General features: G+C 50.7%; 6 protein-coding genes across 6 annotated transcripts; all 6 read right to left on the bottom strand.

The window, feature by feature from the left end:
- Positions 1-50: 50 nt before the first annotated feature.
- On the bottom strand, positions 51-958 carry LOC116654409 (loricrin-like). Its single transcript, XM_032449217.1, has 2 exons — positions 856-958; positions 51-566 (listed from the first exon to the last, which is right to left on the bottom strand). The coding sequence occupies exons 1-2, from the start codon at positions 928-930 to the stop codon at positions 201-203; spliced, it is 441 nt and encodes a 146-aa protein (XP_032305108.1). The 5' UTR covers positions 931-958; the 3' UTR covers positions 51-200.
- Positions 959-3,431: 2,473 nt separating this feature from the next.
- Positions 3,432-3,755, bottom strand: LOC116654386 (loricrin-like). Its single transcript, XM_032449144.1, has one exon. The coding sequence runs from the start codon at positions 3,745-3,747 to the stop codon at positions 3,433-3,435; it is 315 nt and encodes a 104-aa protein (XP_032305035.1). The 5' UTR covers positions 3,748-3,755; the 3' UTR covers position 3,432.
- A 2,877-nt stretch (positions 3,756-6,632) lies between these two features.
- On the bottom strand, positions 6,633-7,076 carry LOC116654401 (sericin-1-like). The gene is made up of 2 exons (XM_032449184.1): positions 6,837-7,076; positions 6,633-6,743 (listed from the first exon to the last, which is right to left on the bottom strand). Exons 1-2 carry the CDS (start codon positions 7,070-7,072, stop codon positions 6,647-6,649), a joined length of 333 nt encoding a protein of 110 aa, XP_032305075.1. The 5' UTR covers positions 7,073-7,076; the 3' UTR covers positions 6,633-6,646.
- A 3,831-nt stretch (positions 7,077-10,907) lies between these two features.
- LOC107324405 (keratin-associated protein 5-2-like) lies at positions 10,908-11,750 on the bottom strand. Its single transcript, XM_015884384.1, has 2 exons — positions 10,982-11,750; positions 10,908-10,951 (listed from the first exon to the last, which is right to left on the bottom strand). Exons 1-2 carry the CDS (start codon positions 11,732-11,734, stop codon positions 10,910-10,912), a joined length of 795 nt encoding a protein of 264 aa, XP_015739870.1. The 5' UTR covers positions 11,735-11,750; the 3' UTR covers positions 10,908-10,909.
- A 1,717-nt stretch (positions 11,751-13,467) lies between these two features.
- On the bottom strand, positions 13,468-15,010 carry LOC107324372 (DBF4-type zinc finger-containing protein 2 homolog). Its single transcript, XM_015884349.2, has one exon. The coding sequence runs from the start codon at positions 14,749-14,751 to the stop codon at positions 14,098-14,100; it is 654 nt and encodes a 217-aa protein (XP_015739835.1). The 5' UTR covers positions 14,752-15,010; the 3' UTR covers positions 13,468-14,097.
- A 5,423-nt stretch (positions 15,011-20,433) lies between these two features.
- LOC116654387 (keratin-associated protein 5-4-like) lies at positions 20,434-20,971 on the bottom strand. The gene has a single exon (XM_032449146.1). The coding sequence runs from the start codon at positions 20,950-20,952 to the stop codon at positions 20,725-20,727; it is 228 nt and encodes a 75-aa protein (XP_032305037.1). The 5' UTR covers positions 20,953-20,971; the 3' UTR covers positions 20,434-20,724.
- Positions 20,972-21,273: the final 302 nt, after the last annotated feature.

The raw sequence follows: 21,273 nt of genomic DNA, 5'->3' as shown, positions 1-21,273 counted from the left end.
ATGGGAAATGAGGATGGGGAGAGGTTAAGGAGACACAGAGACAGCAGAGCTCTTAAGACACATCATGCTTTATTGTGCTGCTGGCACCCAGACAGTGCACAGCTCTATGGAGCAGCAGCAGTGATGTCCCTCAGGGGGTGGGTGCACTCAGAGGGGTCTCATCAGGCTGCCTTGGAGTGTGCAGAGCTTTCTGTGCTCCATCACTTCATCTTCTGCGAGGGCAGCTGGTGGACCTGCTGCTGCTGCTGCTGCTGCTGCTGGGGGTAGTGGTACTGGATCTGAGGCTTCCCATGGCAGCTGGAGCCACCGGAGCTGTGACAGCCACCGCTGCTACCAGAGCTGTGACAGCCACCACCTCCACCGGAGCTGTGACATCCTCCACCTCCACCGGAGCTGTGACAGCCACCACTGCTGCCACCAGAGCTGTGACATCCTCCACTGCTACCACCAGAGCTGTGACATCCTCCACCGGAGCTGTGACAGCCGCTGCTCTGCCGGGTGTAACGCTCCTGTGAGTGGCACTGATCCTTGTCCTGACGGGAGCACATGGCTGAGTGCTGGGTGTCCTATGGGAGAGAAGGGCTGTCAAGGGGCTGCTGTGTGTCCCATCACCCCACAGCTCCCCGTGCCCACCCTGTTCAAAGCCCCAAAGCACCAACACTACCCAGGGTTCTGGATCCCTTTGGAGGTCCATCACGGTGCCTCACATCCACCCACAGAGCATCAGCTGGGTACCACCTCCTCCCTTTCACTCTGCCATCCCAGAGCATCCAATGTTTGCCTTCAACCCATGCTCCATGTCCCTTCATGCAAGATACATCCCCAGACAAGCTAAACCCATACTGCTAGACTTACCCAAGCTCGAGAAGAAGGCGAGAGGAGGGAAATGACAATCTCCAGAACATGGGCTGTTTTATAGAGGTCCCACATCCCTCTGCCCGGAAATGAGCCAGCTCTCTGTCACTGCCATCTATTAATTTCATACCCAATCCTCATCAAAACGCCCTCTGTTTACATCTCTCATCTGACTCATTAGAGATTGATATCATTCCATTTTTTTTTTATCTGTTTCCTGTGCCACATAAGTATCTAATTGGCAGCCTCACCTGTTCCTAATAGGGAAACCTGTGGGTGCCTGGTTTTCCAAGGGCTCATCTATTTGGGGTTTGTTTTGTAAATCAAATCTAAGCATAATTATAGCCCTGTCCCACGAGGATCCACTCTCAGAGTCTAATCCCTGCTATTGAGGTGGCCCTGGATACATCTAGAACTAATCCAGGCACAAATGAGTGTGGAGTTGCTCACTCTTCTCTATTGGGAAGCTTGAGCCCAACTCCATTGGGTGTTTGATCCTAACAAAGCTGCTACACACAACTATGGGATGATTTGGGTTGGAAGGGACCCTCAAAGACCACACAGCCCAATGCTGTGCTGTGGGTGTACCCCCCTGGTCAGCCTGATCAAAGCCTCATCCCACCAGACTTTGGGCCCATCCAATGACATGGACATCCATGAGCATCCTGGTCCAGGATCACACTGCTTCAGGGTGAAAAAGATCTTCTTTAAACCTTATTCTTTCCTTAAAACCTCCTGGGATTCCTCTAGAGATGTTAGAGTGAGTTTATCAGTGGTCTTCGAGCTTTTCTCCCTAAGCTACAGGGTATGAGGTTCCCCCAAAGGCATTGAGCTTCCAGAAGCCTTGCTGTCATTGCAGCTGTACATCAGGGGTCTCAAAGCAAAGCCCCCAATTCCTATCTGACATAGAGCCACTATTTCCATCATCTTCACCATAAGGATGGGAAAGACTGATAAATTTAGAGGTGAGGGGGTAGAACACCCTGGATTGTCCAAGCTGAAAGCTGATATCTTCCCCAGAAAGACTCCAGCTGTTCCCATTTCATTGCACTGGGCTCTGGTATTGATGCTGAGCTCTTTCCTGGAAGCTTCTGGGTGGTTCCAGCCCACGTTGGGCAGATGCCCACTGGTGGGTGGGAGCTGCTGGGTGCTGTGTCCCACACGTGGCCCTGCCTGAGCTAAATGGGACAAGGGGTGAAGCTCCCACCATAGCAATGATGGTCTGTAGGGTGTGAGCAAAGGCATCCAATGGGTGATGTTAACCCAGTGCTGTTCCTTATACCAGGGGTTAGAGGATGGGAGGGCAGCAGAGCTCAGAGTGTGAAACATGGGTGGTGGGTGCTTCCATTGCTGCTCAACACTGAACTCAACCAGATTCACATAGAAACTGCAGGCAGGAGCAATTAGCAGCAAGCTGGGAGGGCACCACTGGGACCTGCAGGTAGATCCATGCAGCTGTCAGAGCACTGAGGGGCTCCTGTGCACCTGAGCACCACCCCAATTGATGCTTGGTGACTGTAACCTGAGAACAAATGCATTTCTTTGCATTGCTTGAGCCTTGTGTAACCTGTTTCTGCCTTTTCCAGTGGGTGTTTCGTGACAGGCTCATCTTGTCCAGGTCAGGGGTGATGTACCGTGCAGGAAAGTTTATTGCTTTTTGGGTGGTGATGTCATTCATGCAGTGAGAAAGGACACGCGAAGGCGTTCAGCATAACCGTGCATAAGGTTTCATAACAGCCCATGTTTTCCTTGCTGTCGTTGGCCTCTCCCTCCTTTTAGTTAAGGGCAGAAATGACAGCGACGTGGAAGCAAAGACGCCTCCGATTCTTTAATTTTATTGTGGTTGTAGGAAAAAAAACAACATTAAAAGCCAAAAAATCCAAGAGATAAAGGAAAGAAATGTCAGAACATAAGGCTGGCCAACACTTGTGTGGTTGTCTTGGGGTTTTGGGGCATTGCTGCTGGTCCTGGATGTATGGGAGTGGCTGTGGGTTATGGCTGCACTCCCAGCTCCTCATTCAGCCTCTCATAGGGCTCACAGAGCTCGGGGTGGGCAATCCCAGTCCCAGTTCCAGCTCCCAGCTGCTTCCATCTCCCATCTCCCATCTTCCATCTCCCATCTCCCAATTCCCAGCTTCCATATCCCAGTCCCATCTCCCATCTCCCATCTCCCATCTCCCAGTCCCATCTCCCAGTTCCCAGTTGTGGAACCCCTTCTCTGGTGCCTCCCTGCCTTTCCAGCAGCAGCACCACCACATTGTGTGTGTGCAGGGAGATGCATCAGCATTATTAGTAGAGATAAAATGAAGCTACCAACTCCATAGACCCAACACCATCCGAATCTCTTCAGTGTAAATGAGAAAAATGAGGATGGGGAGCTTAAGGAGACACGGAGACAGCAGAGCTCTAAGACACATCATGCTTTATTGTGCTGCCAGCACCCAGACAGCAAATAGCCCCATGGAGCAGCAGCAGGGGAGCAGCAGTGGTGCCCCTTGGGGGTGAGGGCAAGCAGAGGGGTCTCATAAGGGTGCACTGGGGTGTGCAGTGCAATGTGGGGAGCTGTTCTGTGCTCCATCACTTCATCTTCTGCGAGGGCAGCTGGTGGACCTGCTGCTGCTGCTGCTGTTGTTGAGGGTAGTGGTACTGGACTTGAGGCTTCCCATGGCAGCTGGAGCCACCGGAGCTGTGACAGCCACCGCTGCTACCAGAGCTGTGACAGCCACCACCTCCACCGGAGCTGTGACATCCTCCACCTCCACCGGAGCTGTGACATCCACCACTGCTGCCACCAGAGCTGTGACAGCCACCACCAGAGCTATGACAGCCGCTGCTCTGTCGGGTGTAACGCTCCTGTGAGTGGCACTGATCCTTGTCCTGACGGGAGCACATGGCTGAATGCTGGGTGTCCTATGGGAGAGAAGGGATGTCAGGACATCCTGCTTCTGCCTTTCCATAGAAGAGGAATCTGGAAGTTAAATTTATGCCCCACTCCCAGCGCCTTCCAACCTCAGAATCACAGAGCCGTAAGACAGCAGGGTTGGAAAAGACCTTCAGGATCCTCAAAGCCATCAGCCTGCCCTACTAAGTGAGCTCACTGAGCCCCTCTTAGCACACCACCAATCTGCAGAGCAATTCCCAGCACCTCTCCCCTGCTCCACACTCTGCTCTCCTGCAGCATCCCCCTTCCCAAGCCCTACAGTCCCTCCTCGCCCCATCTCCCCATCAGGAGCACCCATAGGGCAGCACAGGGATGCTACAGGGCTCAGCCATCTCCCAGCCCTTCCACCTCCCAGCAGGGTTTGGGTGCTGCCCTGAGCTCTGCAGCACCGCTGTTCTTACCGCGTTGCTCTGCAGTGAAGGGATGTGGAGATGATGAGGCTCTCTGGGACCTCAGTGCTTTTTATACCCTTTACCTACTCCAGAATAGCAACACCTCCCCATTGCAGAACTCCTATCTGCTTATTTCATTCATCAAAGATCTTGTTTTTTTTTTTGGCCTCCCTATTCTTTGGCCTGCTGTATGACTCACCATGGCTGCATTGGGTATTGCCTCTCCACATTGGTTCATTCCTGTGCTGCACAGTTGTTTAATTGCCAACCCTGCCCGTGCTGAGCCCCATTGGGGAGTGTGGGTGGCCCTGATTTCCACAATGTGTTTTGGTGTTCATTAAAACTGGAGAGAGCTCCACCTTTAGTAGGGGAATAATCACAGAGTCATCGCATATGGTTTTGGAAAGGTTTCGAGGTGCTCTCCATGCCCATAGACCCACAATGTGTCCAGGGCCACCTTCTGTACTGCAGACAGCACTACCCAAACAGAGGTTTGAGTACAGCCACTGTTGGCTCCTTTCTACTAAAGTCACCTGAGGTGGGACACGGATGGGGAGAAAGAGAAAGGGCAGCTCCTATGGAGCTTTGTGTGGTCAAAAAGTTCTCTGCTGCCGTGAGAAGGATGAAAACAGGAATTAGGAATCCAGTTTGGTTCCTATTTTTGGAAGGTGATTCAGTATGGTTGACTTTTGGCCCATGCCTGATGGTGGGGTGGTGGTGTCGGTGGCTGTTGGAGGCCACGAGTAGAGCACCGATGGGTGCTGCCCTTTGGGACTTTCCCTAAACCTGTAACATCATCATTTCTGGAGCTCTTTTCTCCGCTCCCCAATTATCCTGTAATTTGGCAACAAACCCAAGGGTTGTTCAGACAGATGCATGGACCCACAGGAGCCTTGAGGCCAGGCACCAGGGCTAATTGCAAGCCATGGTCTGAGATACTCCTCGCACCTTCCCTACACCTCTGCTGTGCGTTGGGGCTGTGCCTCACACCACAGATCTCATGTTGTCCTTTCTGTAACATGGGGTATTTTGGTTGTTATATAGGAAGACTAAAGGCAATATTGCAAGCAGGCAGCAGGAAGAAGGAATTGGTCAGGTTCTGCCAATCTAAAAGTGCTCAGAAAGCATGGAACCACCAGCAAGATCATAATACTTCATGGAAGTTCCCCTCCAGGCTGATGCCAGCTTCTGTAAGGGGGACCTGCTGCCTAAACCTTTGGTTTTGAGGTCCTGAGTGATTTCCAGCACCAGAAAACCTCTGACACATTCATGGCTGCTGAAATGTGGGGGGGTTTTTAGGAAGGCGGAGGGCAGGGCTGCGTTCATGAATCAGGCACGCAACCCAAATGCTTCTTTTGTAATGCTTAATTGCTATTACGAGCTAAAACGATGTCAAGGCAAACCGTACTCAGGTTGGATGCCTTCTTTTTTTAATTTACATTCTGTTGTCTCATCAGAAGCAGAAGTATAATAAATATTCTCCCTGAGAAAGATGAAAAGGCGCATTCAATGCAATTTGTGGCTGTGGGCATCGTGCTGTGCTCAGCTCCTCCCATCTCTGTCTATCTGAGGCTGTTGGGGGTCAGCAGCCCTGAGCACCTCCAGGTTCTATTCATATCCACCTCATGGGAATGGGGCTGCAGTTGGGCTGAAGGCAGAACTGGCAGCAGTGGCTCTTCCAACCACCATCGTGTCCCTGCACCAACAGGGGATGTGTGTGAGCACCGTGACACACGTGGGAGTCATCTTATCAGGGCAACAACCATTTGTGTCACGAACGGCAACAGCAGACCAATAAATTACACAATTTGGTTTAATTACCTGCTGAGAATGAATTTATCAGTTCATCGCGTACCGCCGGCGTCGCTCAACGCCCCTGGGCCAGCCCTGGGCTCTCCAAGCACTGCTCAGAGGGGTTCTGGAGGGGCTGCTTAGGAGTTTGGCATTGGAAGGAGGGATTTCAACCCCCATTGTGGCCTTAGAGGAATGTTGTGACCATGGAGTGGGTCCCAAAGGCTTGAGTGTCACAGCCAATGGGGTCTCAATGGGAGATTTGGGGTCTGCAGCTCAGTGGGGAGGTGACCTGGGGAGGGGCTGTGTGAGCCAGATGGCATTTATACATGTCCATTCTTCCTTATTTCATTAGGAGACCCTGAAGGAGAGGAGGGCAGTGCCTACCCCACAGCTCAGTGCTAATGGTGCCCTGTGGTGCCATGATGTGAAAGTAAAATCATGAACGCAAAAGTCTCATATGCTGCAAATTGCAATGGCTCGTTTATTGTCAGAGCTGGATAGAGAGAACACTGCACCAGCATGAACATGTGCAGTACATTTCTGATGCCCACAGATAAACCCATAAGAGATTCAAGACTGGCCATGGGGGGAGGGAAGAGAAATTATGTTCTATAAGACCCACAAGGATTCCTGAACTTGTGAGGAACAGAAGGTAACATCCTGCTCACTTCATATTTGAGGATACTTGATAAATTTGCTGCTGGCAATCTTGTGGCTTTCCATGGCAGGATCCCCCGCTGCTCCCATGGCATCCAGATCCACTGCTCCCATGGCATCCGGATCCACTGCTCCCATGGCATCCAGATCCACTGCTCCCATGGCATCCGGACCCACTGCTCCCATGGCATCCGGACCCACTGCTCCCATGGCATCCGGATCCACTGCTCCCATGGCATCCGGATCCACTGCTCCCATGGCATCCGGATCCACTGCTCCTATGGCATCCAAACCCACCACTGCTGCTATGGCATCTGGATCCACTGCTCCCAAGGCACCCGGAGCCCCCGCTGCCCCCTCCACACCCCTCACTGCTGTGGCATGAGGACCGCTCCTGCCGGTGGCATTGATCCTTGTCCTGGCGGGAGCACATCTTCACAGACCTGAAGGAAAGACCATCACCATTGAGTCTTCCAAAGGCAAGTTAATGGAGCAAGAAAAGACGCTCATTACAGGCTTGTTTCTTGGAATATGGATTGAAATCAGTAGTGCTCGTTGCACTCTGTGCCCTCTTTAGAGCAAATCTTTCTTGGCAAAGACAGAAGGTAGATGTTAAAGCACTCAGGGATGAATGAGAAGTGATGGCCAGACAGGATCTAGAGCTTGGCTGGAAGAGTCTCGCCATCATAAGTTTGAAGCAGTGAGTTATGAGTTTTCCTCGCTTCTCTCTATTATTTACATACAGGAGAAGATAAGGAAGCCACAAGGAATAAACAAATGGATCCAGAGAGAGCAGTGGAGATGAGAGGCGCGAGAGAAGACCAAGAATCTGAGATAGGGACAAAGCTGGAGAGCACGTAAAGCACAGCATTACGAGGATCCGGACTTACTCTGTTCAGTGGGAGCTCAAGAGGAGATGTGAAGATGAGGGAATGAAGAGAAATGGTTATGAGGTCTTTTATAGGGAGTTTTTCCTCCCAAAACAAGGCAAGCTCCTGTTGGGGAACCTCAATGGTTCACCACCGCGGGCGCTTTGTTAATTGGAGTTTTTCCTCTCCTGTTTTGACTCACGGTGTCACGAATGGATCAATATCCTGTCTTTGGGATCACCATTCCTTGTGTTACTCCATAAAAATGCTAATTGCCCTCCACGCCTAGTGTTCATGCACAGGGATGGGAGGTTCTGGATGGGCTTGTTGCATTCTCCTAAAGTATCCGCCTAATGCAGAGCTAGAAATGTGAACACAGAGGAATGAGGGAAATGGGGTGGGTTGTTGGGTATGGGATCCTCTGGGCTGCCAAGGAATGCAGTGAATAAAAAGGGGCCTGAAGATCAGCAAAGGGCTCCATGGTGATGTGTAGGGAACAAAAATGAGCGTGTTTCAGCAGCCTAAGAAAAAATGATGTAGGTTGTGAGTGGGCGAAGGAGGCAAAGGGAATTAGGGATGCAGGTATGAGCACACCATGGGAGGTGAGCGCAGAGATGTCCCGTCAATGAGAACATCCTGGAGTGACTCTGGGGCAGCAGGGCCAGCCCTGATGGGATATGAAAGGAATGGAGAGGCCTATGGGGTTGAAACCCATCCCTGAGATTTGGGGCTTTGGGTTGGAAGGCTTTGAGGCAAACTGGATGCAGTTGGAGTGATGGGAGTGGGGCATGCGGGCAATAGGACTTCAACTGGGGCATGGGGTCAGAGAAAGGTATTTCTGAGTAAAACAATGAAGAAGCACTGAAAGGAGTGTTGTGATATTTCTAACTCAGTCCTTCTGTCCTGAAGGAGAACCTTTAACCTAAACAGAGGGAACTGAAAGCCCTATAACCTAATTGAAAACCCTATAGGAGACAGAGAGCATCCAGACAGGAGTATCAGGCATCCATCCCATCCCTGCAATGCTCATTCCCAGTATCTATAGCAACAGTATCGATAGCAGCATCCTTTCTTCACCTTTAACTGAACTAAAAAGAGGGAAGAAAAGTGTTGTGACATGTCTGGGCTGTTCCCTCTGTCCTCCATCCCCACGTGCAATGGGAATCCTTGTCACTGCCCATTTGGGGCTCTGCTTTGGGGAGGAAAGTGCCTTTCTGCTTACAGAGAGCACCAGGCCTTATCCCAACCAGGACTCTAGAGGCCACTGTGATATTAATAATAGCACAGCTTGAACTGAAACGAAATAGAGCTCAGGAGATTCATCCCTGACCCATGGAGCTGAATCACCACATTGCAAAGATCCCTGAGCAGATCGGAAGCTGGCTGGAGATATTTCACAAACAGCAGAAGAATGAGGATTCTTGTGAAACTAGCATTCACAATGGGGCACTAATTACACCCCAGATCACCCAGATGGTGACAAACATGTTTATCACTTCTCTCCACGACAGAGCACAGCAGGGAGGATGCTCACACATTGGAGACCCATAGTCCTGACCCTATGGTGGGTGTCAGCCACCTACATGGGTATCATGGGCACAGCACCTGGGTTCTGAGAGAGGATTCCATGAGTCCCTTGGTGTTGTCTAGAGGTTGTTTCCATGCATAATTTATTGCTCTTTTTTAAATGAAAGTAATTGCAATTGTCTTAATACAAGTCTCAGGAGCTGGGTTTGGATCACGGTTTCTGGGTGGTTTATGTATGGCTGTATTTCAGTTCTTGGTTTTCTGATGATGAAGGTGATGAATGAAGCACAAAACCTCCGAATTTCTCACTGATTTTTGGCTTGGAGGGAGGAATCCTCCAGCCCCAGTTATCCTTTCCCAGCAGCTCCAGAGGGATGCAGAAGTGGATTTGGATGCTGTGACTGCAGTCCATAGAGCAGTGATTGGATTGGGGACTGTGAGCTCTGTAAGGTGTCCCAGCATCATATTCACATGAGGAAGAGCCCAGTGAGGAAGGCTGCATGTTAAGAGCTCCATGTGTGCATAAATGCCCAGGAAGGGGCACCTGTATTGACTTCTTTTCCTCCCCATGTCGTGCTGCAGGGAAATCTCCACATTACAGCTGCTGAACAGCTGGTTCTGTGCTGTGTCACATCCTGCAAGCTGGGCCAGGCAGGAGGCCCGGGCTGGGGACCATGGAGGATGGAAGCTCTGGGTTGGATGAGGTGCAAGGAGCCACCTAGAGCCACCTAGAGCCACCTGGCATCCTCTAGGAGACACCTGAGGCCACCTGGAGTCTCCTGGGAGTCACTTGGAGCCACCTGGAGTCCTCTAGGAGCCACATAGAGATACCTGGAGTCCCCTGAAAGCCATCTGGAGCCACCTGGAGTCCTCTAGGAGCCACATGAAGATACCTGGAGTCCCCTGGGAGCCTCTTGGAGCCACCTGGAATCCCATAGGAGCCACCTGGAGCCTCGTGAGATGCAGAGCTGTGAGTCACCGACACATCCCTGCAGTGTTGCAAGGATCCTCCCAGAAAGCTCCTCCTCACCCCAACAGCCCTACATGGACCTCAGGGTCTTCTGCCCTGCTACAGAGATCCAATTTCCCCTTGCTGCTGTAATTCAAAGCCTCCTTTAACTCATGTTCCTGGCCAAGTGGTCCCCATTCCTTCCCCAGGACAAAGGCTCCATCTCCTTCAGCATCCCCTCTAGCTCTGCCCTTGCTCCCAATTCTTTTCCTGGTCTTTTCCTGAGGGCTGATTTTGGAGGCTGGGTGATGTAAATCACAAAGTACCCGCTGCTCTCTCAGGGAATGAGATGATGTGTCAAGAAGAACTTTTCATTTTTACCTCTCTGATGAAGTCTATGTGGTTTGCTTTAATATTAGTATATTAGTATTTAATTGCTGGGTTGCACAGAGCACACAACAAAAGGCCGCTGGCTCCCTCTCAGTAGGAAGCAGTGCCTGGATAGGAACAACTTGGCACCAGGAGGGACTGACCAGGAATCTCCAAGCCAAGGAGAGAGTTAGGATGCTGAAGACTTCAGCTCCTACCACAAGAAGGGGCAGAAGCAGTTTAAAGACACAGAGAGATGATTCAAAGAGTAGAAAGCATTGACATGAGTTGGTCATGAGATGTATTTTTTATTGTCTCTGGACTTGACGTGAAAGAACGATGGGAGGTGAATCAATCACAGCACGAGGGTGTTGCAGTGTTACGTGACTCACAGAGACAAGGAAGAGCACTTGGCATCGCACACTGAGACAGTGGGTTACATCTTCAAATCGCATCACGAGCAACATGACGGGAAGAGTGGAAATCCCTGAGGACATGTGGAACATCAGGGCAACACTAGGAGAAGTTTCTCACTCATCCCCACTCTTTGCATCCCTTACTTTATCTTCCTGGCTGGCACTTTGCAGACCTGCTGCTGCTGGCGGGGGATGCACTTGGCCGTGGGCACTTGCTGCACTTGGGCTGGCATGGGGCAGCACTGTGGGATGCATTTGGCCGTGGGCACTTGCTGCACTGGGGCTGGCATGGGGCAGCACTGTGGGATGCACTGCACTGGCTCACTGCATTGTGGCTGCTGCCCTGAGCTGTGGCATCCCCCTCCCGAGGACCCCTGGCATCGCTCGGAGCACACTGACCTCCCATAGCCCTGGCATCCTCCAGTTGACCCATAGCTATAGGTAGGCCTCCTTACACAGCTGGATCCACCACCTCCCTGGCATGAACCAGAGGACCCCTGGCACCTCTCAGAGCACACAGATCTCCCATAGCCCTGGCATCCTCCAGTTGACCCATAGCTATAGGTAGGCCTCCTGACACAGCTGGATCCACCACCTCCATGGCATGAACCCGAAGACCCCTGGCACCTCTCGGAGCACACCGACCTCCCATAGCCCTGACATCCCCCCGATGACCCATAGCTGTAGGTGGGTCTCCTGGCACAGCTGGACCCTCCACCTCCATGGCACGACTCAGCCGTGGTGTATCCTTGGCATCTCTCGGAGCAGACGGGCTGCCGGTATCCGTAGTGCCTGTAGTTGTGCCCTCTCATGCCCTCCACACCTTCACCATCACACCGCGAGGAGCAGCAGTTGTTATAGCCATAACGGAATGGTGTGCGCCGTGTGTCCAGCCAGGACCCAGCAGGATCATACCAGGTGGAATTCAGGTTGAAGTAAGACTCTCTTCCGGAGGAGTAGATCATGTTGGAGTTGTAGGGAATAACCTGGAAAACACAGATACGTCTTTATTTCCGCATCCTCTCCTTTTCTTTAGCTTCCCATGCACAGCCCAGCCCTGCTTATCATCAAAGCCAGATCTGAAAGACATTCTTGCTAGCACCCAATATTTCCAAACCCTTTTCCTGACCTTGCTCTGGTTTTTTCCATCTCCCATCACAGAAGTGGCCATAAGGTGCTACAGCACACAGTGGGACTGCTGGAAACCCCACACCCTCATTCCCCAATAGCTTCCTCTACACTTAGCCCCTGGTTAAGTGCAGTCCAAAGGAAGGCTCTCGTGTGCCCACTGCATCCCAACCACCCCAAACCCATCCCAGCTTCTCCGAGCTGCCTTACCCAAGTGATGAGGGAAGGCAGACGCAGACCAGGGGTGCAGATTGTGAGAGGCAAAGGGACGGAGACCTTTTATAGGGTTACGGATGTTCCCCTTGTAAATGAAACACACTGCAGGAACGAGGATTAAATTATTTATTGACTAAACATCCCTTCCATTTGGATGCTGTTCCCGGGACTTGGCACGTTCTGTTTGACTCATGATTCTTGATAAGTATCTCTTAATTATACCACAGTTACTGAGAAGTGCACAGAAAGGAACTGCAGTGCTCAAGCTCATATGGGCTCTATGAGGCAGGTAATAACTCATTTATTGCCCGGCTGAGAGGACTGAGACACTGAGTGGAGGCTGATGGGTGACCAATGAGTCAGGATCCCTCATAAACACAGTGTTTCTACCCTGACATTCCCTCTGCTCCCCATAGGGGCACCTCCAGGTGCCTGAAGAACAGACAGGGATTGGGAACAGCCAACACTGAGTCACTGAGAGCAAACCATGCTGATGGGTTGGGTGATGAAGGGACTGATTCTGTGGATAGGGAATACAGTGGATGGAGCCCCTTCCATTTCTGCCCAGCTCTACGGTGCCTTTGGTCATCCCAGCTCTGAGTTGAGGTTCCCATAGAGCTGCGGTGGGAGGAAATGGGGAAGAAATGAATGGACTCAGGGAGGGATTTTGAAAGTTAAAGTCCCAGTGGAACTGGGTTTTTCCTTGGTTCAATGGGATAAAAATCAGTTGTGGCGGTTTTCTGCCTAAAGTAAATGTGTTTTTTCCCCCCCTGATTTTCCTTGGGGTTGCTTGGGATGCTCAGGTCTGCGACTGGGGTTGATAGGAAGAAAGAACACTGTGTATATGAATGCATACAGGGAAAGATTTGCTGGCAAAGCAGCACATCAGCAGTGGGGGAAGAGCAGGACTGAGCTTCCTGCACCGAGTGAAAGCATTCCTGGCATGCACAGATACACCTCACGTGCTGGGACACACACCTAATTATCATGATTAACATTTCCATGATGGATGGCGTCCCGGTGTGGTGTTACTGCCTGGTTAATGGGGTGGTAGCACACAGGGAGCAAACAGCATGTGCAGGGTCACTCAGGGATGGGGTGTGTGATGGACCATGGGGGAGTCCATGGAGCATCCATCCATCTCCCCCCTTGTGGGTACCACCACGCAGGGGAGTTCATAGCACACAGCTGCAGCTCAGCCCAATGAAACGGCCATCGTTGGGGCTGAGGTTCTCATGTATGGACTCAGATCCTGCTTTCTACTTAACCAATTTCCTCATGGGATTTTTAATGACTTTTAATATCTCCTCATGGTGATGTTATGGGGTAAAAGAAGAAGGAACCAAGTGTCAGTGGAATTTTGTCAGCTTTATTCTTGAATACACAGGGAGAAAGTCAACTTGCAGGAGTCCCAGCTGCTCCTGCCCTCACAGTAAGTGCCTTTTTCCAACCCAGCCTCATGCCTGGTTTGGAACAGCCCTGAGATGATGATGCACTGAAGCTGTGAGAGAAGGAGCACTGGTTATCAGCTGCCTGTACCTCTTGTTGTTCATCCATCACCTGGTTGCTTGCCTTCCCCCTAGGTGGGAGATCCAGGAGCAAAGTGGGGCTGGGATGATTAAAGTCTGTTCTTTGGTGGGGAAAACCCCTGGGATGGTTTGAGTTGGAAGGGACCTTAAAGATTAACTGGTCCAACCCCCTGCCATGGGCAGGACACCTCCCACCAGGTCGGGCTGCCCAGGGCTCCATCCATGAGCACTTCCAGCATCCACCTCTTCCCTGGGCAGCTGTACCCAGAACTGGACTTAGAGTGTTGGTGCCATCATAAAGCAGGGGACCACGGACCCTGAAGTGCCTGAAGTGTGCAGAACAGCAGCCAGAAAGCAGAGGTGACAGCACCAGCAGCTTGGGCAAAAAGCAGAGCACCTCCACGCTGAGTTTGGGAGCAGCAGTGTGGGGCAACGTGCTGGCGTGGGACCCCTCCTCATTTCTTCTGTTGGAAGGGTGGCAAGATGTGTACTTGCTTGCACTGGTGCTGGCCAGGATGCTGCAATAGGGGCACGGTGGTGGGGCAGCAGTGCTGGACAGGAGGACGGCATTGCTGGACAGGAGGACGGCATTGCTGGACAGGACGGCATTGCTGGACAGGAGGATGGCATTGCTGGACAGGACGGCATTGCTGGACAGGAGGACGGCAGTAGGGGATGCAGGGACAGCGGTGTTGCAGGGGCACGGGATGCAGCGTGATGGGCTCCTCCGAGGGCTGCTGCTCCACTCTCCTCCGGGGCTTACAACAACTCTGCTCCTCTCTCTGCTGTGGTGGTCGGTACTGTTGCAATGGCCGGCGGTGGATTTTCACTGGCGGACAAATGGGCTGCACAGGGCTCACCTCCACCCGCCGCCGGGGTTTGCCATAATCCCAGCTGTGCTGTGCCGGGCAGCAGTCGCGGGGCGGGCAGGGCTCAATGGGTTGGCAGCCCTGTGGCACGCTCTGGCAGGACCCCTCGATGTCGTGGCTGAGGCTGCTACGTTCGTGGCATGGAGAGAGATCTGGGATGCTCACAGGGCCGTCGTGGCAACCGCAGGTTGCATCATTGTGGCACGTATCCATGTCATCTTCGCCCTTACGGTACTGCATCGTGCAGCAGAGATGGCCAAGCCCTCGGGGATAAACAGGCTGGGAAAAAAGAAAACAAAAGAGTTTTGCATTTTTGGGGCAGTTTCTATGCAAAAATTAGGGATCTGAAGGAATCCAACTCACCCTGCGACCGCTGGCTGAGCAGTGTCCGAGTCCTGAGGACCGCACCGGAGCCAAAAGCTTTTATATGCAGCTGTGTTTTCCTGGCAATGAGGCATGCCATGGGAATTAATAGCTGAGCACTGAGTGCCACTTCTGCATGGATCTTTTTGTTTTGCTTTTTTTTTCTTCTGGGGCTTGCTGTTGAATTAATCACCTGCAATTAGCATCTCCCTCGCTGTAATGTCAGCGTAGCTCTTTGCATATGCATTGGCCATTATCTAATTAGTTCTGCCATCGGTCACGCTCAAATAGGCTGTTACCTAATGTACGTCAGATGGGATATGGATAAGGATACCTGGAATGCTGTGATGCTGACTGGTGTGCCCAGAAAGTCTCGTGGCAGAGGAAAACCCATCAATGGGGATGGGGGGATCCATATCCCTCATCCCAAATACCCTGGAATGGGATGTTGGAGCAGCGTGCAAATGGTGATGGGTTTCCATGGAGAGAGTTCAAAGAAGGTAGAGATAAACACATCCTGGAAAAGGAATAACCTTTTTGCCAAAACAAGTGGTTTATCTATTATGGAAGAAGAATAAATTCTGCTTGCAATAATGGCTGACTGATTTTTGCACTCTGTTTCAGCCTACCCCACCACCCCTAAGCCCTTTGGCCATGGGGTGGGCTTTTACCCCCCAAACCACTCTTTGGGTTTTATTACCACTTTGGGAAATCAATACAATCCCTGGTGCTGCTCAACACCAACCAGGATTTTCTGCCTTTTCACCCCATGTGAGCAGGTTTGGCACCAAACACCCTTTTAAGCTCTGCAAAACCTGGAATGAGGACATCACAGAGCGGTGCTGACCTCACCAACCAACCATGCATTGTCCTGGGCCATGTCCACCTCCTGATGGTTCTGCATTGACTCACTGCCCTTAGAGCTCCTCCTCTTTGCATTTCTGTTTAAACACCAGCAGAGAATCTCTCCTATCAGCCCCAGGCTGTCCATGCAAAAAACACTTCCACTCCAAAGCAGAGCTCTAGGAGCGATGCTCAGCTTTTGTCTGAGCAGCAATGGGGTTTGAATCACATGGAAAAGCATGTGCAGAACGCAGGGGTGTGACTGCAGGGCTTTGCTGGGATGATTTATTCTCCAGCTCCAGGAAAATAGTGTAATTGCTTTGCAGGGAAGCACAGGACTTGCTTGTAAGGGTGGAAAAACCCTTGGTGAAGAGCCAGCATTGCTTTTGATTTACAGCTCATTGCTGCAGCCCCATGATGATGCTGTTTCTATAGAATTTGGCTTCTGTTTGTTTGTTTTTGATCATATTAGATGTCCTTCCCATGGAATTTTGCAAAGAAAAAGTGCAAATATTTCACCTCTGGATCTCCCTGCCGTGTTTTAATAGAACCCCAGTTGGAATTAGGCAGCATTCCCAAACCCTCCCAACTACTATTTGTACCTCCTTATCTTTCAGTGACTCTCCTTGCACCATTTGCCTTAGATGGGACTCTTGTCTATTTATTGGTAAAGTATTGGACTGCTATGAAGCTTTACTGCTCAGCACATGGAAGGTTTCCATTAACAAGAGGACCTTTATCTCTGCTGTAGGGTTATAGAGGTGCATCTATTGCAGATGGAGCTTCTTGTAAGTGTGGAAAGATGGCAGGGACTGCATGGCTTGGCACACTGATACCAGCAAGTGCTGCTTGTCCCCAAGGTGATCACTGATCCAGGTTCACTGTGTGCCCTGGGGTGCTGCCATTAGGATCATGCTGAGTTGCTGGCAAATTCCTTGTAACCAGAAAGTAAGCAGCTGATAAAATAGTCCCATATCAGAAATATGGTTTAAAGGAAAATGGAAAAGAAATCGACATGGACCAGATCTTTGCAGTGTCAAAAGGCACAGCTTTTATTTTCTTTCATGACTAATTGGAGATTAAAGCAAGGAAGGAAGAACATCCCATACACCAAGAGGAAAATTAACAGCAGGATTAGTGCTCACAAAGGATAAACCACACTGATCAGAGAGGAGAAACTTCAAAGCACATTCCAGGCATTTGGTGATGAAAGGTGAGAAAAGAGGAGGAGGGATCTACAGTCTCTATGCAAAGAAGGAGGGACATCCATGTCCGTGTCCATATCCATGTCCATATCCAGCACCGAGGAGCCAAGGGGAAGCAGCAGGAGCAACTTTAGTTGCCACAGCCGCAGCAGCCACTGCTGCTGTTGTTGTTGCTCATGGTGTAGCAGCAGGTCATGGGCATGCAGCAGGACATGGGGCAGCAGTACTGAGAGGGGCAGCAGCACGACGACTTGCAGCACCTTGGGGTGTAGCAGCAGACAGTGTAGCAGTTGTTGTTGTTGTTGCTACCACCGCAGCATCCGTTGGGCATGGTGATGGTTGTGTGGGCTGAGCTGGAAGGGAATAGAAAGAGTCAGGATGAGACAGGGAGCAGATTTGGAAATGCAGAATTCACTCAGTGATAGAGATTCAAGGAGCTGATACTCGCTTTTGTGGGGTTTCTTTTGGTAGTAAGTCTTGCCTATAACTTCTGCCCACCTCCCCATCCCTAACACTGTAGCAGCAATCATACAGTGTTCTTCAGAGCCTGAAATGCTCCCATTGCTCTGAATGGCCCCACCGAAGCTCCCATGGCCTCTCCATTATGAGGCCACCAGCATATCCCTTCCTAAAGCCCAGCGTTGGCCAAAGATCCAATCCAGGTACCCATCTCTATTCGGACACCCATAGCATTTCTCTTCTGTGAATAGGAAGGAAGGTTTAGAAGCTCTCACTTACCCTGCTGAACTGTGAAGAGAAGTGGAGAAGTGGAAGCTGAGGAGCGAATGAAGTGCTCTGGACCCAGGGACCTTTTATAGGCCCTTCGCATACCCTCCTCCTGGAAGTGAGACAGCCATTGACCATTCAGACTTCCCTGTTTACCAACCCAAACCCATACTTTTTAGCTATACGTGTCTTCTGATGTTTACTCTTTGCCTTATTATCTGTGATCACAACCTTTATTTTGCCTCATAACTATTTAGCCTGCAGATAATCAAAGGGCTCCCATGAATACTAATGAATTTGTCCTCGCTGCAGCTTTGCATGGGAGCCAAAAAATGCATCCCTGCATCCGTTTGACCAACGCGGACTGTGACGGACACAGATGCTCAGGGATTTACTCAGCAGTGGCTGATGCTGAGTCAGTGTGAGGGTTGAAACTGAAGCCCCCAGGTTGTGTTTTTTTTGGGTGTATGATGGGATGTTTCACCGGACCGGAGTGTAAAACAAATATTTGATGGATATCATGGATATACATCAGTTCGTTCCCGGTCACGGGATACGTGTTTGAGGAAGGAACATGCAGATCATATGTTTGGGACATGTCAGGGTCACATCAGTTCCTGGTTACCAACACGTGGCTCCATGTGATCATCATTCATTCCCTCCTGATCCCAAGAGAGTCCTCGTGTTGTCCCTTTAGTTTGCCTAAACTTCTGCTCATCCTCCAGGCTGGGAGGTCCAGCTTTGAGTTGGGCATTACCAACACAAAGAAGAACGTTTCCTTCTTTGCTCTACCAGCTCTGCTTCCCTGGGAATACTTTTCTAACACTCTGAACTGAATTGACCTCACTGGGGAAGGTTTTGCATTTTAATTAAAAAGTCAAGGGACTGCACTTGTGTAAATGGCGACTTGAGGAGCTACAGCTCTGGGGAAGGGTGTGATGCATGATAACCTCAAGAAGTTCAGCAAGTCCAAGTACATGATCCTGCAATGGGATCAGGATGACCCTGGTTGGTGAATGCAGTGCAGTAGGGAAGGTGTTGAGGTTCTGGTGGATGAAATGTTAGAAATGAGTTGTCAATGTACACACATCCCCAGAAAGGCAGCAGGGGCTGCACCAAAAGCAGTGTCCATAGTGCAGGAGGGCACCTTTGCTGGGGAGACAGTTGTGGGGTTACTGAGCCTGAGAAAGAGAAGGCTCTGGGGAGAACTCAATGCAGCCTTTCAGAGTATAAAGATGGGGAGGGAGAGATGTTTTTCCAGGGCCTGTAGAGACAGCATTGACTGAGAGAAGCTGAGGGCAGGAAAGCTAAACCAGTACAGAAAACCAGTCCCAGGTTGGGTCATGGGGCTCAGCGGGAGGCAGGGACTGAAGCCATACAAGAATAGATATCATTGAGGTGGAACCATCTTCTGGGAGGAGGAAGCTCGAGGTAAAGCCTTGGGCAACTGAGCCAGGCAGAACGAGTGCTTGTTTAACACTGGCCTCCCATGCCCTTTGCTGTGGGGCTGGATGCTGGCAGAAACACAGAGTACTCAGCAGGAAGCTTTCCTGTGGCTGAGATTCATGGCTTTCATTTGATGGTGTTGCCCCATTACCCCGAGAAGGAGAGGTGCTTAATGAGTGGATGGTGAAGCTTGCCTTGTGAGTTCCCTGTGTCTGCCCTGCATCCTATGATACTGAGCTACTGCCAGCCCCGAGTGCATTAGCAGGAACCCTGCTTTGCTTTCTACACCATGCAAGGGGATCAGATGTGATCATAGCACTGCTTCACCCTGCAGTAAATCCCACCTGCTCCCTCCCAGGCTTTGCTGGAATGAGAGTCATTCCTTGAGCAAAATGCTGGACAAGGAACACGTGTAATTGCAAGGTCTCCAGGCAGGTTAGGAGAACATGCATGGCATTTCCTTACTAGCAAATCCCTTCTGAGGAGGCATACATTGCCTGCCTGTGAGAACTGATTAATTTATAGGCAATTAATGGGGAGGAATCAAAAGGGCACACTTCACTTGCACCTTCAAGCAGGAAAAGTTCTCATTTGCAAATCCTGCAGCGGGAAGAGGTGAGGATCTAAGTGGGCATCTCCCATTGTGATAGTGATGTGTGTGTAACCAGGATACTCAAGGACTTCAGTGGGTGGGCAACAGATCCTAGTGCAAAGGGACTGATGTGGGGTGTAGTCAGTTAAAGGGCATTGGACACAGACTGAGGGCCACAGAGCAGAGCTCATGTGCTGTGTTATGGTGTAACCCCAACTGACCCAACCATTTCCTGATGGAGGCATCTCAGATTTTCTTTCACCTCCTCAGCTCCGTATTGGGAAACCTCCTTCTCATCAATGTTAAACTGTTTGTAGGGAATCTCCATAGGTACTTAAGTAAACCTACAGCTGGTTGAAGCACACAGAGCTCTCCTATGTGTGACCGTGTCAGTGTTCCAAAAGCCATTCACCCTCATCATGAGTTTATATATTATTTCCTATTTCTTTGTAGTTTTACAGCAAAAGCAGGAAGGCTGCTTGGACAGACACCCAGCTTATATCTGAATAGGCTCATGCACAAGTTCAGAGCTGCATCAGGGACACAGAGATGCTCATTCTGTGCTCAAAGCCCCCCTGTCCACACCATCTATCCAGCAGCAGCCCATTGCTGGAAGAAAATGCAAATAGAATGCGATAGATGCGGTGATGCACCACGTAGCAAAGAGACAACCATCACAAGTTTTGCAGTGCTATGAACTACAGGCTTTAATAGACATATATGCTTTTTTTCCAGACAGATGGAAGCAAACAGTGATGAAAAGCATTTAACATCCCATACACCAAGAGGCAAAGTTAACAGCAGGATTAGAGCTTACAAAGGAAAATCACACTGATCAGTGGGTAGAAACTTCAAAGCACATTACAGGCATTTGGTGATGAAAGGCGAGCAAAGAAGAGGAGAGATCTGTAGTCTCTAAGCAAAGAGAGTGCTTAGGGCCGTATCCATATCCATATCCAGCACCAAGGAGCTATGTTGGAAGCAGCAGAAGCGCAGCAGCAGGGGAGCTGAGCGCAACCCTGCCCCTTGCCCAGGGTTTTAGTTGCCACAGCCGCAGCAGCCACTGCTGCTGTTGTTGCTCATGGTGTAGCAGCAGGTCATGGGCATGCAGCAGGGCATGCAGCAGCAGCTCTGAGATGGGCAGCAGCACTGAGATGGGCAGCAGCACTGTGAGGGGCAGCAGCACTGAGAGGAGCAGCAGCTCTGAGTCTTGCAGCACGGAGACTTGCAGGACTTAGTGGAGTAGCAGCAGCATCCGTTAGGCATGGTGTTGGTTGGTGTGTAGGCAAAGCTGGAAAGGAACAGAAAGAGTCTTATTTTCTCTGCCTGAATTTCAGTTTGTTATTATTATTATCCCCAGGTCCATCCCAAACTGGATGGCGAAGAACCCCAAGATCTCTGTCCCTGAGATCTCCATGTTTTGGCATTGGCCATTTGGCTCAGCAGCCATCAAAAAGAAGCCAACCAGATGGACCTCCAAACCTATCTCCAGAACTGACCTCAAACAAGGCAGCTCAATAAATCTCATCTAACCTCCTACAAAGCACACAGATACAATACAACACAGCTGAGAAAGCAAGCTTCAAG

This window comes from Coturnix japonica, chromosome 25 (assembly GCF_001577835.2).
Source record: "Coturnix japonica isolate 7356 chromosome 25, Coturnix japonica 2.1, whole genome shotgun sequence".
Classification (NCBI taxonomy): Eukaryota; Metazoa; Chordata; class Aves; order Galliformes; family Phasianidae; genus Coturnix; species Coturnix japonica.
The sequence above is the reverse complement of the archived record's forward strand: the minus strand, read 5'-3'. Positions and strand labels throughout refer to the sequence as shown.

Bases quoted from the DNA above. Each gene is read 5' to 3' on its own strand.
- LOC107324372 (XM_015884349.2), bottom strand. From the start codon at position 14,751: ATGCAGTACCGTAAGGGCGAAGATGACATGGATACGTGCCACAATGAT.
- LOC116654386 (XM_032449144.1), bottom strand. From the start codon at position 3,747: ATGTGCTCCCGTCAGGACAAGGATCAGTGCCACTCACAGGAGCGTTAC.
- LOC107324405 (XM_015884384.1), bottom strand. From the start codon at position 11,734: ATGATCTACTCCTCCGGAAGAGAGTCTTACTTCAACCTGAATTCCACC. The intron at 10,952-10,981 runs GTGCCCACGGCC...ATCCCCCGCCAG, and splicing joins TGCCAGCCCAAGTGCAGCAA to CAGCAGCAGGTCTGCAAAGT.
- LOC116654409 (XM_032449217.1), bottom strand. From the start codon at position 930: ATGTGGGACCTCTATAAAACAGCCCATGTTCTGGAGATTGTCATTTCC. The intron at 567-855 runs GTAAGTCTAGCA...TCTCTCCCATAG, and splicing joins CGCCTTCTTCTCGAGCTTGG to GACACCCAGCACTCAGCCAT.
- LOC116654387 (XM_032449146.1), bottom strand. From the start codon at position 20,952: ATGCCTAACGGATGCTGCTGCTACTCCACTAAGTCCTGCAAGTCTCCG.
- LOC116654401 (XM_032449184.1), bottom strand. From the start codon at position 7,072: ATGTGCTCCCGCCAGGACAAGGATCAATGCCACCGGCAGGAGCGGTCC. The intron at 6,744-6,836 runs GTCCGGATGCCA...CCATGGGAGCAG, and splicing joins GGATGCCATGGGAGCAGTGG to TGGATCTGGATGCCATGGGA.